Source organism: Lithobates pipiens, unplaced genomic scaffold, assembly GCF_037356315.1.
Source record: "Lithobates pipiens isolate NorthernLeopardFrog02 unplaced genomic scaffold, aLitPip1_a1.2 Scaffold_8, whole genome shotgun sequence".
In the NCBI taxonomy this organism is placed as follows: domain Eukaryota; kingdom Metazoa; phylum Chordata; class Amphibia; order Anura; family Ranidae; genus Lithobates; species Lithobates pipiens.
Window position 1 is genome coordinate 520848912 of NW_027507903.1, and position 12846 is coordinate 520861757.

The 12846-nt window shown below is 40.7% G+C and overlaps 1 protein-coding gene across 2 annotated transcripts in view; it reads left to right on the forward strand.

The window, feature by feature from the left end:
* Window positions 1–12846, forward strand: part of LOC143960670 (glutamine--fructose-6-phosphate aminotransferase [isomerizing] 1) — a 54061-nt gene that overhangs the window by 9820 nt on the left and 31395 nt on the right. For both annotated transcript variants that reach the window (XM_077469467.1, XM_077469468.1), the window contains exon 2: window positions 12525–12632. In XM_077469467.1, the coding sequence (XP_077325593.1) occupies window positions 12525–12632 (108 nt within the window). The remainder of the gene's footprint in view (window positions 1–12524; window positions 12633–12846) is intronic.

Below are 12846 nucleotides of genomic sequence, written 5' to 3' on the forward strand. Positions count from 1 at the left end.
TGGCACTTGTCCCAAAAAAAAGTAAGCAAATGGTTTACGGTACTTGCATAGGGGAGATGTTTGAAATGTCGTGATTTTCTCAGAATGTGTGACTATAATAATCAGTCCCGTCTAGTAGATTTTTAAGTGTTTTTTGTCTTTAAAATGAATTGGCTTGGCTTGTTTTGTCATTGTGGATGCCTTTTGAGTAATTATAATATAGCGTTGTATTCCACTTAATTTAGGTTTTGACTTGAGGGAAGTCTTTGAAAACCCCAGAGCTGGCTCATCACGGGTAAAATAAGCAATCTGATGACATATTGTCACGTGTCTGTTCATTATCCTTCCTCCTTCCTCCTAATGAGCTGCCAATTGTGGTGTCTGTAGATGCATCATAGGTAGAAGATCTTTCCTGAAGTTGTTAGATTGCGAGACTGTCAGCTAATGTCAGAGAGTCTTTCCAGACCAGTCTTTCTCATTCTATTTAACATGGAGGAACCTTTTGAAATGTCTGTCGAGGATCAGGAAACCCCTGCTAATAATTACTATATCATAAGTTCACAGTACATTCATGTGATGGTCACTGCCCATGCCACCCCCCCCCCCCCCTTTTACAGATGGCGAAAAAGATAATGTTGATAGTTGCTTATCTGAGAGGCAAAGGTTGCTCAAGGAACCCCTAGCAACCTCTGGATGGATCCTAGTCGAGAAAGGCTGCTCTACACTGCATTCTGGGATGGTCTAAAACGGAACTTGACAAACTTGCTTGGAACCAAGGAGCCAGCTAAAAAAAAAAAAAAAAAAAAAAAAAAAAAAAAAAAGGGTCAGGTTTTTTTTATTATTTTTTATTATTATTTAAAATTTTTTTTCCTTGGGAGGGTGCATGTGATCAGCACAGGGCCAATTGGCACTCTCCAGACAGAGGGTTAGGGGTCCTGCAGCCTAATAAGACAGTTGGAGTAGAATGAAAAATCCTCTACAAGCTTTACCCTGACATTGATAGAAGTCATATGACTGCTATATACTTCTGATGAGAAAGGGTATTTAGCAGTTTATTCACTAAAATAATTTGCATTTCTAAGTACTTTGGTAGATCAGATATAGTGAATGCAGGGTCCTGGGTTTAGTAACACTTTTAATGGGATTTGACTGACCCGTAATAAAGTAAATGGAGTGGTAAGGACATTTGTTTAAAGCTGAACTCCAGATTTCCCTTCAGTCTTGTATGGTTGTATATGCTTTTTTTTTTTTTTTTTTTTTTTTTTTTTTTTTTTTTTTTTTCTCCCTTTACTCAAACTGCTTACTATGCTTTCACTGCACGCTGTGCACTAGAAGCTGCAGAAATTCACATAGAGCACACCTCATTCCTCCTCCACTTTGTCAATTCAAAGAACACTTTGCATTCATTTAGTGTTCCCTGAATGGCACAGAAGCTAGTGGAGATCACTGGAGTAGCGGTGCTAACTATAGTGATTTCCAGCTTTCATAGGGATCCCACAGGTATACTTGGCTATGTAAAACTCTAATCTTCAGCTTTAAAGTGGTTGTAAAGTCAGAAGTGTTGTTGTGTGGTGTGTGTGTTTATTATTTTTATTTTTTTATTTTTTTTATCTTCATACATTAAGATAAAAAGCCTTCTGTGTGCAGCATCCCCCCTCAGCCCCCCTAACACTTACCCGAGCCCTATCTCGATCCAGCGATTTCCACTAGTACCTCGGCCGTCCAGGACTCTCCCTCCTGAGACACAGCAGCTGCTCCATTGGCACCCGCTACTGTCGCTCAAAGTCGGTTAGCCAATGGGGGGGCGGGGCCAAAGCGTGGCTCTGTGTCTGAATGGATGCACAGAGCTATGGCTCGGCTCAGATGCCCCCATAGCAAGCTGCTTGCTATGGGGGCACTCAACAAGAGGGAGGGGCCAGGAGCACATAAGAGGGACCAGAGAAGAGGAGGATCAGGGCTGCTCTGTGCAAAACCATTTCACAGAGCAGGTAAGTATAACATGTTTGATATTTTTTGACCAAAAAAAATGCGACTTTACAATTTCTTTTTGGTAGAAGTCCCATTCCTTTCTATGTGGCTGACTCTGTGGCTGACTCCATCTATGAGCTGCAGTTTATTGTGTGTTTAACCACTTGCCACCCACCCACCAGCTGGGTGGTGCAACTCTCATTCTGGGATGATGTCATAGTACTACCTCCCAGAATGACTGCTCTTGCGCGCCCCTGGGGTGTTGCTAGGACCAGTCACATGTAAACATGGAGATGTCAGTAATCGGCGCTCCTTGCCTCACACTGACGGAGTGTGAGGAGAGGAGAGCCGATCAGTGGCATCTCCTCACAGGGGACAGCTAGGTATGTAATCCGGGCACTGATGATCAGTGCCCTAATTACAATTAAATGCCCAGCAATCAGTGGCAATCTGTGCCCATTAGGGATGCCAGTCAGTGCTGGTCATCACTGCTGCCCATCAATGCCTATCTGTGCCCATTAGCCACCAGTGCCCATAAGTGCGGCATATTTGTGCCGTCTCATCAGTGCCCATTTCAAAATTTTTGGGCTTTATTTTTTTCCTAAAAAAACAAAACAAAACAAAACCCTGGAATGATTAAATGCCACCAAAAGTAAGCTCTTTTTGTGTGAAGAAAATGATAACCATTTCACATGGTTACAGTGTAGCATGACCGCGCAATTGTCATTCAAAAGCTGAAAATGGCCTGTGCAGGAAGGGGGTGTAAGTGGCCAGTATTGAAGTGGTTAAAGGCCAACTATAAGGACCCATTCACACTTAGGTGGTACATTACCACCAGCACGCAGACATAGGTGTGAATGGGCTCTAAGAAGTTGGAAATGTCGCTGTTTTTCAGTTTCAACGCCATCAGTCGGTGAAGACTTGTCAGGATAATACGGGGCTGGGCCAGTGCTTCGGCACTCAGCAGAGCAAACATCATATCGGTGTTCTTGCGTCACGAGCCTTTCCTTATTGTACTTCTGGTTTGCTAAGTATACAACTGTACTTTGATATTATTGTACTATATGGATGTGTCTGTTTCCTGCACATAAACTAGGAATTGTTCACTTAATAACTGTCAATAATGTTAGCATTCAGTGAATGCAACTTGTATTTAAACCACGTAGAAGGCAGCTGAGAAGCACTTATTACACTGATTTCTGTCCGGAGTTCAGCCAGGCGATTCAATCTCACAATCACTGCTTCAGCGTGTAATCTGAGCCTGCACGGCCAACCAGATCAATCAGCTCCATTCAACTGCTTCTGCCTTTCATTATAGAGGCATGTGCATTTTTCTGCACACTGAGGTTTTGTGTCATTACAGGATCCTCATTGTATTGTGGCTTAGGATAAAAGGAAAGTAGGCCAAGCAACAAACTTTGTATAACTTTGAGCTTCTGGAAAGGATTTCTGCAAATATTTGTATATAATCTACAGTGCTATAATATAGACATGAGCTGCCAGTTGGAAGATGTCACCACTATATGAATGGTTAGTACAACTGTAACATAAATGCTGATTTGAACTAAATCTGCCCCTTCCCCTGGATTTAGCTATGGGAAACCCCCTATAGAGATTGCCCAGGAAAATCCATATTGGACAATTTGAGTCTTTCCCCTTTTAGTTGGTCACCAGGAGTTGTTTTTAAAGAAGGTTACACATAGATACATCTTCGCTTCTAATGCCCTGTACACACGGTCGGATTTTCCAACGGAAAAGGTCCAATTGGATTATGTTGTCGGGAAATCCGATCGTGTGTGGGTTCATCAGACTTTTTCCGTCGGAAATCCCGAGGGCGGGGGCTGGGAGGGAAGTATGAGCTGGATCTAAAATTTTCCGACAACAAAATCCGATCGGACTTTGTCCGTCGGAATTCTCTACAAACGATCGGAACAAGTGCCACACATGCTAAGATTAAATTATGAGACCAAAGCTATTGGCTACTAGCCTCCAGGTAGTCCCGTCGTATGCAACGAACGTCACCATGTTCCGAATGATCGGATTTTCTGACAACTTTGTCCAAGATTTGCTAAATGAGAGTCCTTCTTTGTGTGACTTCTGAGATGAATCTGCTATACATTGGCCAATCCGTAAAAGAAAATGGACAGCCAAACTTGTGATCTCCACATGTGCATTATACAATTAAATCCACAATGTAAATATAAGTAGAAAAAAAGTTCATAAGAAATATGCTGGTGACTGATTTGAAGTGGATCCAAAAACAATCAATTCACCGCAAGTGCAAAGTATTCAAACTTAGTGCTTGTGCTCGCCTCCACCAATATCACAGGATGCTCACCTCATATGAGTCAAAATCAGCAGTGTTCCCCTCTGGGGATAATGAGGATTACTAGCATGGTGTAGACACTTGAAGCGCCTTTATCGCAGACAACTTGTTTGGGTTCCTAAGAGCCCCAATCGTCCTACCGGATAGTATGGAATATGCAAGAAAGAAGGCAACATCTAATGCTCTCCGTTTAAGAATATTTATTTGTATAAAGAATGGTGGATACACTTTCAAGTTTTGGCACTTTTAGACAAACCAAGTCTTCAGATGGCCGCAATGTGACATCATTATGCAGGCTCCACCCCTATAAGCGTGTCCTCAGGGCATTGACTTCATCAGTAGGGGTGCCCCTACTGACGAAGTCAACGACCTAATGACGTGTGTGTATAGGAGGCGGAGCCTGCGAATGAGGGAATCCTTCTCAAGTGTTCTGATAGCAGGGAGCCTGCCCTATCATCTGCATACAATGATCAGTGCTGTTGGCTATAGCTGAGTTCCCCTCATTACCATACAATGCAGAACCCAAGCCCTGAAATCTTCAATCCTTTGTTAGAACAGACTATGTTCTAGTATGCAGCTAATAATGAGATCTGCTATCACAGTACAGGCAGGGTTAATGGTAAACATTTTGGGAAAGACACATCAGAGAGATGAAAAAAGCTGCACACCCCGAAAAACTCTTTATATATCAATTACGAATAACCTGACTCTGTCATATTGCTGTTTTAAAGCCCCACTGGGGAAAACTTTTTTTTTCATAATGGTAAACATTTATTCTCTAGCCCACTCCTTAAAGCTAAGCTTTACCCAAACAGGGGAGTTCCACTTTAATGTTTTCTTTTTCTTCTTTCTTTTTCTTCTTTCTTTTTCTTCTTTCTTTTTCTTCTTTCTTTTTCTTCTTTCTTTTTCTTCTTTCTTTTTCTTCTTTCTTTTTCTTCTTTCTTTTTGGGTCCTTTCACACGGGGCGGATCAGTTCTGATCCGCCCCGTGGATGTCCGTTTGCTCAGCTGGGATCACTCCGCCGATCCCCGCTGAGCAGGGAGATGACAGGTCTGTCTCTGCACACTGCGCAGGGACGGACCTGTCACAGCGCCGCTCTCCCCTATGGGAGATCGGATGACGACGGACCGCAGTGCCCGACGTCATCCGATCCGATCCGCAGACGGATGGAAAAATAGCTTTTTCCTCCGTCACACTTTTTCGGATCGGAGCGGGTCGGATGTCAGCGGACATGTCACCGCTGACATCCGACGCTCCATAGAGCTCTATGGAGCACCCGTTCAGGTCCGCCTGAAAAACTGACAGGCGGGCCTGAACGGCACGTTGGTGTGAAAGAGGCCTTTCTTCTTTCTTTTTCTTCTTTCTTTCTTTTTCTTCTTTCTTTCTTTTTCTTCTTTCTTTCTTTTTCTTCTTTCTTTTTCTTCTTTCTTTTTCTTCTTTCTTTTTCTTCTTTCTTTTTCTTCTTTCTTTTTCTTCTTTCTTTTTCTTCTTTCTTTTTCTTCTTTCTTTTTCTTCTTTCTTTTTCTTCTTTCTTTTTCTTCTTTCTTTTTCTTCTTTCTTTTTCTTCTTTCTTTTTTTCTTCTTTCTTTCCAAAATTTGACCAGCAGTTCATCTGGGACACATCACTGGTCCCAGAAGACTGTGCACACACAGCTGGGTGCCCAAAGTTGTGATGCCAGGGACAGAACACTGAGGGAAGGGATGGCACAGGTGAGAACATTGCTGGATCCTGGGACAGGTGAGTATGTTTATTAAAAGCCAGCAGCTACAGTTTTTGTAGCTGCTGACTTTTAGTAAACACAAATGACTGGAGCTCTGCCTTTACATTACATACCAGTTGGAGTTTTCAGAAAAGGACAAGTAAAAATGTAAGCAGCAATTTAATTTACTACTTTTATATGAAGGTATGATGCTGAGAGTGGCAAGAGGTGCTACACTTGTCTGTATGGCAACAAAGGCTAATCCTCTTGTGATGTAGACCTGTAGCCAGTATACATGTGTGCCTATGCTAGGTCATATAGAAGCTTGTAATTCTTTTTGAAAGTTCATACTGAGAATTGTGGCAACACCTTTTGACATGTTCAAAGCAATTTCAGGAAGGAATGCGGATGTCATTGTCGTGCTTCATGTACATGTGACACGCCTTTCCTTGGCCCAGGCAAATCTTGCTTGATATGTCAGTGAACAGAGATTCTTCCCACAATGCAGAGCTATTATGATGCGTACAGCTGAATGTCAATGAAGAAGGTTTGTAACTAGACACACCAGTCAGTCCTGAGAGATAAGGCAAATGCACAGAAAATTAATCAGCTGGGGCAGGGCATTTATTACATTAGATGTAAAACTGTACTAGTCGTATAACTATATTTAAATGTCAACTTCACTGAACATTGATATTTCCGCTTTGGGTGCTTGTAGTTGGGTTAGGACAAGATTTGAATACAGCAGAGCTCCCCAGTTTATTATTCTACATCGTGGAGAATATATCAGACATATGATGCCATCATAATAGAGGTGACATCAGTGGGAAAGGGAGGACTGTGTTCCATGGCGTTGGCTCACCACTGGAGTAACCATTTAGCTATTTTGGGTGGGATTGTGTGACCTTTGCATTCTCTGACTACTTTCAGTAGAAGGTTGGAAAAACACGTTCTCATTGCTAGTGTTTATTTCTGAGCTGAGCATTGTGTTTATCTGTTCGTAGTAGGACATAGAATGTCAGTGGAGGAACATGCTTGTGGCACTTTCTTTGTGGGATGCTGGCTTTTTCTATTTTATGGGATACACAGTCCAACTGCCCTTCAGCTTCCATGTCTCACCTTGAACAGATAAGCACTTTTTTATTTATTTTTTTGAGCCATAACGCAGTATCACAGGTAGCCATAGACTCGCCATCAGTGGCATTCGGGGTCGGGTGTTGGATAGATTTGTTCTAGTTTGTGTAACCTGAATGCCCTTCTAGCTTTATGGGAGTCCTTACAGTCCTAAGAAGCTGCCATGGAAGTCAGGTTTTGTGGAGTTGGCCTTCAATAGGATAGAAGATTATCATAATTGAAGAGATTTCACATAAAGCTCATAGTAAATGATGATTTTTTTTTTGTTGATACTTTAAGCCAGTGGTCTCCAAACTGCGGCCCTTTTGCTTGACTTTATCTGGCTTTTGGGACACTGTTCCTCTCACTGACACCAACTATGGTGCACCATTCTTCCTACTGACACTAATGATGGGGTACTATTCTTCCTACTGATACCAATAATGAGACGCTATTCTTCCTACTGACTCCAATGGTAGGGTATTTATTCTTCTTGCTGAAACCAATGATGGGGTACTATTATTCTTACTGACACCAATGATGGGGTACTTTTCCTCCCACTGAAACCAACAGTGGGGTACTATTCCTCCTCCTGAAAATATTTGGGCCCCCTAAAGTTTGAAGGACAGTAAACTGGCCCTTTGTTTAAAAAGTTTGGAAAAAAGTTTAGAGACCCCTGCTTTAAGCGACCATCCTGTTCAGGACTTTATTCACTGTTCTTGTCTGAACTCTAGGCCATGTAGCAGTGCTTATGTTTAGGGCTGAAACAACTAATCTATTATGAAATTAATCGATTACTATTTTCATAATCGATTTAATAGGCCAGTAACAAAGTGGGGTTAAAGTTAATGAGTCTGATATTTACCAGATTGACTCTTTAATAGTATCTCTCTCCTAATAGTATGTGCAGTATATCTTTCCTCTAATGGTATATACAGTATACCCCCTATAATGGTATATGCACTATATCTCTCCTCTAATGGTATATGCGGTATATATCCCCTCTAATGTTATAATGAAGTATATATCTCTTCTCTCTGTTATTCTCAGAGTGGATTCGATCTTTTGCTCCCTAACAAAGTTGGTTATTTATATTTACCACTGCATATAGAGATATTTAAGAATAAATTGCCCTTTTTTTTTTTAAAACTTTACATATTAACTAAATGTATACATCGTGCTTTCTTTTTTTTTTTTTTTTTTTTTTTTTTTTTTTTAAGGTTATTAATCGGCTAACTAATCGATTATGAAAATAATCGTTAGTTGCAGCCCTACTTATGTTTATGCCGGACAGCTAGTGACAATTTTGTATATATGCTATCAGCTTGTAAAGCAATCTGTTGTAGGTTTCGTAGTCGTTATTGGTATAGTGTGTGTGTGTGTGTGTGTGTGTGTGTGTGTGTGTGTGTGTGTGTCTTTTTTTTTATTTTAGCAGAAATTAATCGGGGGGGGGGGGGGTTATTTATTTATTTTTTCTACGGAGAAAGGGATGAACACTCGTTTTTACACTAATGCCGCATACGCACGGCCAGACTTTCTGGCAGACTAGGTCCGACGGACTTTCGGCAGAGTTCCGATGGACTTTCCGAACAGACTTGGCCACACACAAACGGACTAAGTCCGTTCAAAAGTACGTTTTTGTTTTGAACGTGATGATGTAAAATGGGACTTGAAAAGAAAGTTCACTAGCCAATAGCTTCCCTTGCGTCGTATTTGGTCTGTCGGACCAGCATACAGACGAACGGTTTTCCTGATAGGAATTGAGTCCGGACAGATTTGAAACATGTTCTATTTCTAGGTCCGTCTGGATTTTTTAGATGGGGAAAAATAATATTACTGTTGATGGACTGATTCCATCGTAACTAGTCTGCCGGAAAGTCCGGTTGTGTGTACGCGGCATTAGACTTTCTTTCTTTCGTTCTGAAAATGCTCTCTTCATTTTTTTTATTTTCCACCCTGACATATATTCTCTAAGTAAGTAGACTACAACCCTTCAGGCTTACATGTTTAATAAAGTTGATTTCTAATGAGCAGAGGGAATGGGTGTATAGGATTGAGAGTCGGCTAATTATGCTGATTACAAGCCATTGCATAGATGACTTCTGGTTAAAATGCCGCTCTCCCAGGTCTTCCAGCGATTGAACTGTTCAATTTGCAAATAAATTTTTACAAAACCCTAATCGTACCAGCATAACCAATCTATATCCTCTCTGATATGGGCTCATTGTAATCTTGGCTCTCTGTTCTCGTTTAATCATCTGGTATTTCTAAATGTCAGTTGAGTACGATGTTGCCTTCTATTTGAAGAACTATTTCAATGTGTCCGGAGTGGCATTAAAATGTTTTGCTGTGAAGCCGGTCTGTCCTCTCTGCTTCTCTGCGTTGGACTTGTCTACTGAAAGGTGTTATAGTCTGGATATAAAAGTGAGTGTACTCGGTCTGGCTGGCTTCCACATTCACTATAAAGCCTACTTTTCACATGTTGTACGTGCTGCTAAATTTACTGGAAACCACAGCTGCCACCTACACAGCAGACATAGGCTGATCTTCATGCGGTACCTTGGCAAATCAGTTGGTTGGCTGTTCCATGAGGCCTGGGGGCAAAAGGAAAGATAGCAATTATTTTCTGAGTTTTGCAAAGACTAGATGGGGGCAGAAGACATGGGTTGGGGAAGGGGGATCCCAGCTTTTTACACCCATTTCAGATGTAATAAATGTCAGTCTTTAGGAGGTGACACCAGAACAGAACTAGAGAAGAGGCTTCCCAATTCAGACACATGCTCTGTTGACAGCTGTCAAAAAATGGAAGTTCTTTTTTACTTTGGGGAGGTTTCCTCTGATTTTTCTCCCTGTGCCTTTCTTTCCCATATTATCCAAAATTCTTTAAAAAAGTTGATCTCATACGCCAATTTACTAGTAAGTCACTTTATCAAGGACAAGCATGCAGCAAAGAACTCCAGTCTGCTTTACTACTTCTGGTGATTTAGTGGCTACTCTCGATAGAGGATGAGCTCGACAATTCGGGATCTTGCCACTTTTAGTACAAGTTGGCAAAATTTGGCTCTTGTATATCTGTCCTGATGAGCTGTAGTTGATTAAAGCCTCATGCACATTGGGCTGATTATACAGTGTGTGTGTGTGTGTGTGTGTGTGTGTGTATATGTATATATATATATATATATAATGTATATGTATGTATATGTGTGTGTGTGTGTGTGTGTGTAATTAGCCTGTTTGTCCATGCACGTTTTTGGAGCATTTACTGGCTGAAAGAAGAAAAAAATAAAAAATTACAAGGGCATTTTAGAGAGTCTTTCGAGCAGAGAAACCCGTGATGTTTAGGCGCATCAAGCGCTTAAGTGTACCCCCCCCCCCCCTGGGGAAACGTGCATATAGATGCAAACGCTTAAACACTATATTCCATAGAAGCATTTTTTATTTTTTTCCTGCCAGCAGTTCAGGCATTTTTTACACTCCCTGGTGTGCAGGCCCCCTTAAACAAAATAGCTTTTCGGCTTCTTTTTTTTTTTTTTTTTTTTCTTTCAACGTTTTATCTCAACGCAGATGACAGATGTCAACAATCAGCAATTAGTAAGCCTGTAAGCTTTCTAATTATAGACCAAGTCTATATTGGACCACCTGTAGAAAGAGAAAAAAAAAGAAAAGAAAAAAAGATGGCCATAGAGATTAAAGAGTAATTCCACATGAATGCATGAATGTTCTTTTTACTGAATGATCTAAATTTAATGGTCATAAAGAATTATGCTGTGCATACACTAGCCGAAATTCAGTCACTTTAGACAGTTTGTTCGTTTTTCGGCCTGTTAATGGGCACAAAATCGATAATTGTTGGGATGTTTTTGAGCTGAAAAAACAAAGGACAAGTTTAGATATTTTCTGCCGAACAAAGGTTGAAAGGTTAATGTGTTTCCCGTCTGAACTGTCTGCACTAGGTATATGTTTAAAAAATAAAATAAAAAAAGTACAAAAAAATATATTTATGTCCACTGAAGGATTTAGCCATCATTTCGTGATGGCACTGTCGTTTGCGCTCACAGCCGAATGTTCGTTTTTTCGCAAACGGGTTCGGACGATTTTTTGTATAGTGTGTGGCCAGCATCAAGCATGTGTTTGTGTCCTAATTACCCACCTGTAATGGCTCTGCTGGAATACTGAACCTGATAGACCTCAGAAATTCAAATGATGGATAAAAGCCTGAAAGTGCTAAGCAGAAACATGGATCTCTGTGTTCCTCCATTTTATAGCATTTCCCCCCCACCGTTAGGCTGGATTCACACCTATGCATTTTTTAGTGCTTTTTGCATTTTGCAGATTTGCACTACAGTCCATTTAACATGGTTTCCTATGGAACACGTTTATGTAGTGCAAATCTGCAAAAAGCACAAAAAATGCATAGGTGGGAATCCAGCCTTGGAAAGCACTCCCTAGGAGCACATTTAGCCCTTTAATTACCCCTGGTTTTAACCCTTTCCATGCCAGTGTCATTAGTACAGTTACAGTGCATATTATTTAGCACTGATCACTGTATTAGTGTCACTGGTCCCCAAAAAGTGTCTGGTGTCCGCTGCAGTGTCACAGTCCCACACTAATTGCAGATCGCCGCCATTACTAGTGTAAAAAAATAAATAAAAATTCCATAAAAATATCCCCTAGTTTGTAGATGCTTTGTAGACGCTATAACTTTTGTGCACAAACCAATCATTTATATGCTTATTGGAAAATATTTTTGAGATATATGTATATGTATGTGTATGTATGTATGTAGCAGAATACATATTCGCCTAAACTGATGAAGAAATTCAATTTTTAATTGTTTTATTTATTGGATATGCTTGACAGTATAAATTAAAATATTATTATATATTTATTTTTTCCCAAAATTGCTGGTCCTTTTTTGTGTACAGCGTCACACAAGCAATTGTCAAAGTAAAGTAGTGCTGTATCACAAAAAATGGCCTGATCATGGGGGGGGGGGGGTGGTTGTAACCTTCCGGGGCCAACGTCGTTAAGCTTTGACAAAAAAAACCTTGAAGCTGATTAGTTTCTATGCAGAGCTGCACCAGATTTTGCACTCTCCAGTTTTAGTAAATCAAACCCCATGTGACTTCTCCTTTTGACACTTCATTAGTCCTTATCTTTACCATTGTAAAAACTGCCATTTGCATTGGTGTTCCTTTACAGATGTGGAGTGAGAATATTAATCCTGGCCTCTAACAGGCCTTTCCAAACTGTTTACTTATGGATAGCTCATGGAATATGGATAGAGAGATAGATATGTATGTGTATATGTGTGTGTATATCTCTGTAAATTGTGTGATCTATAAGAACTGTTGGGAACTGAATCTACTTGGTCATCAGTCACCGCTATCTATACTGAGCTTTGCTTTTTTTCTTTTTTTTTTTTTTTTTCCCTCCAGGAATTTTTGCTTACCTCAACTACCATGTGCCCCGCACCAGGCGTGAGATCCTAGAAAGGCTTATCAAAGGTCTCCAGAGATTGGAGTACAGAGGATATGACTCTGCGGGTGAGTAGAGCTGGGATTCTGTAATACTTAGCCCTTGTACACACGGTCAGACATTCTGACAACCAAATCCGTTGGATTTTGTCCGAAACTGTTGCATACACACGGACAAAGTTGTCGGAAAATCCGATTGTACATAACGTGATGACGTTATTTCGTTACAACGGGACTATGTTCAGGCTAGTAGCCAATAGCTTTGGTCTAGGAATTTGATCTG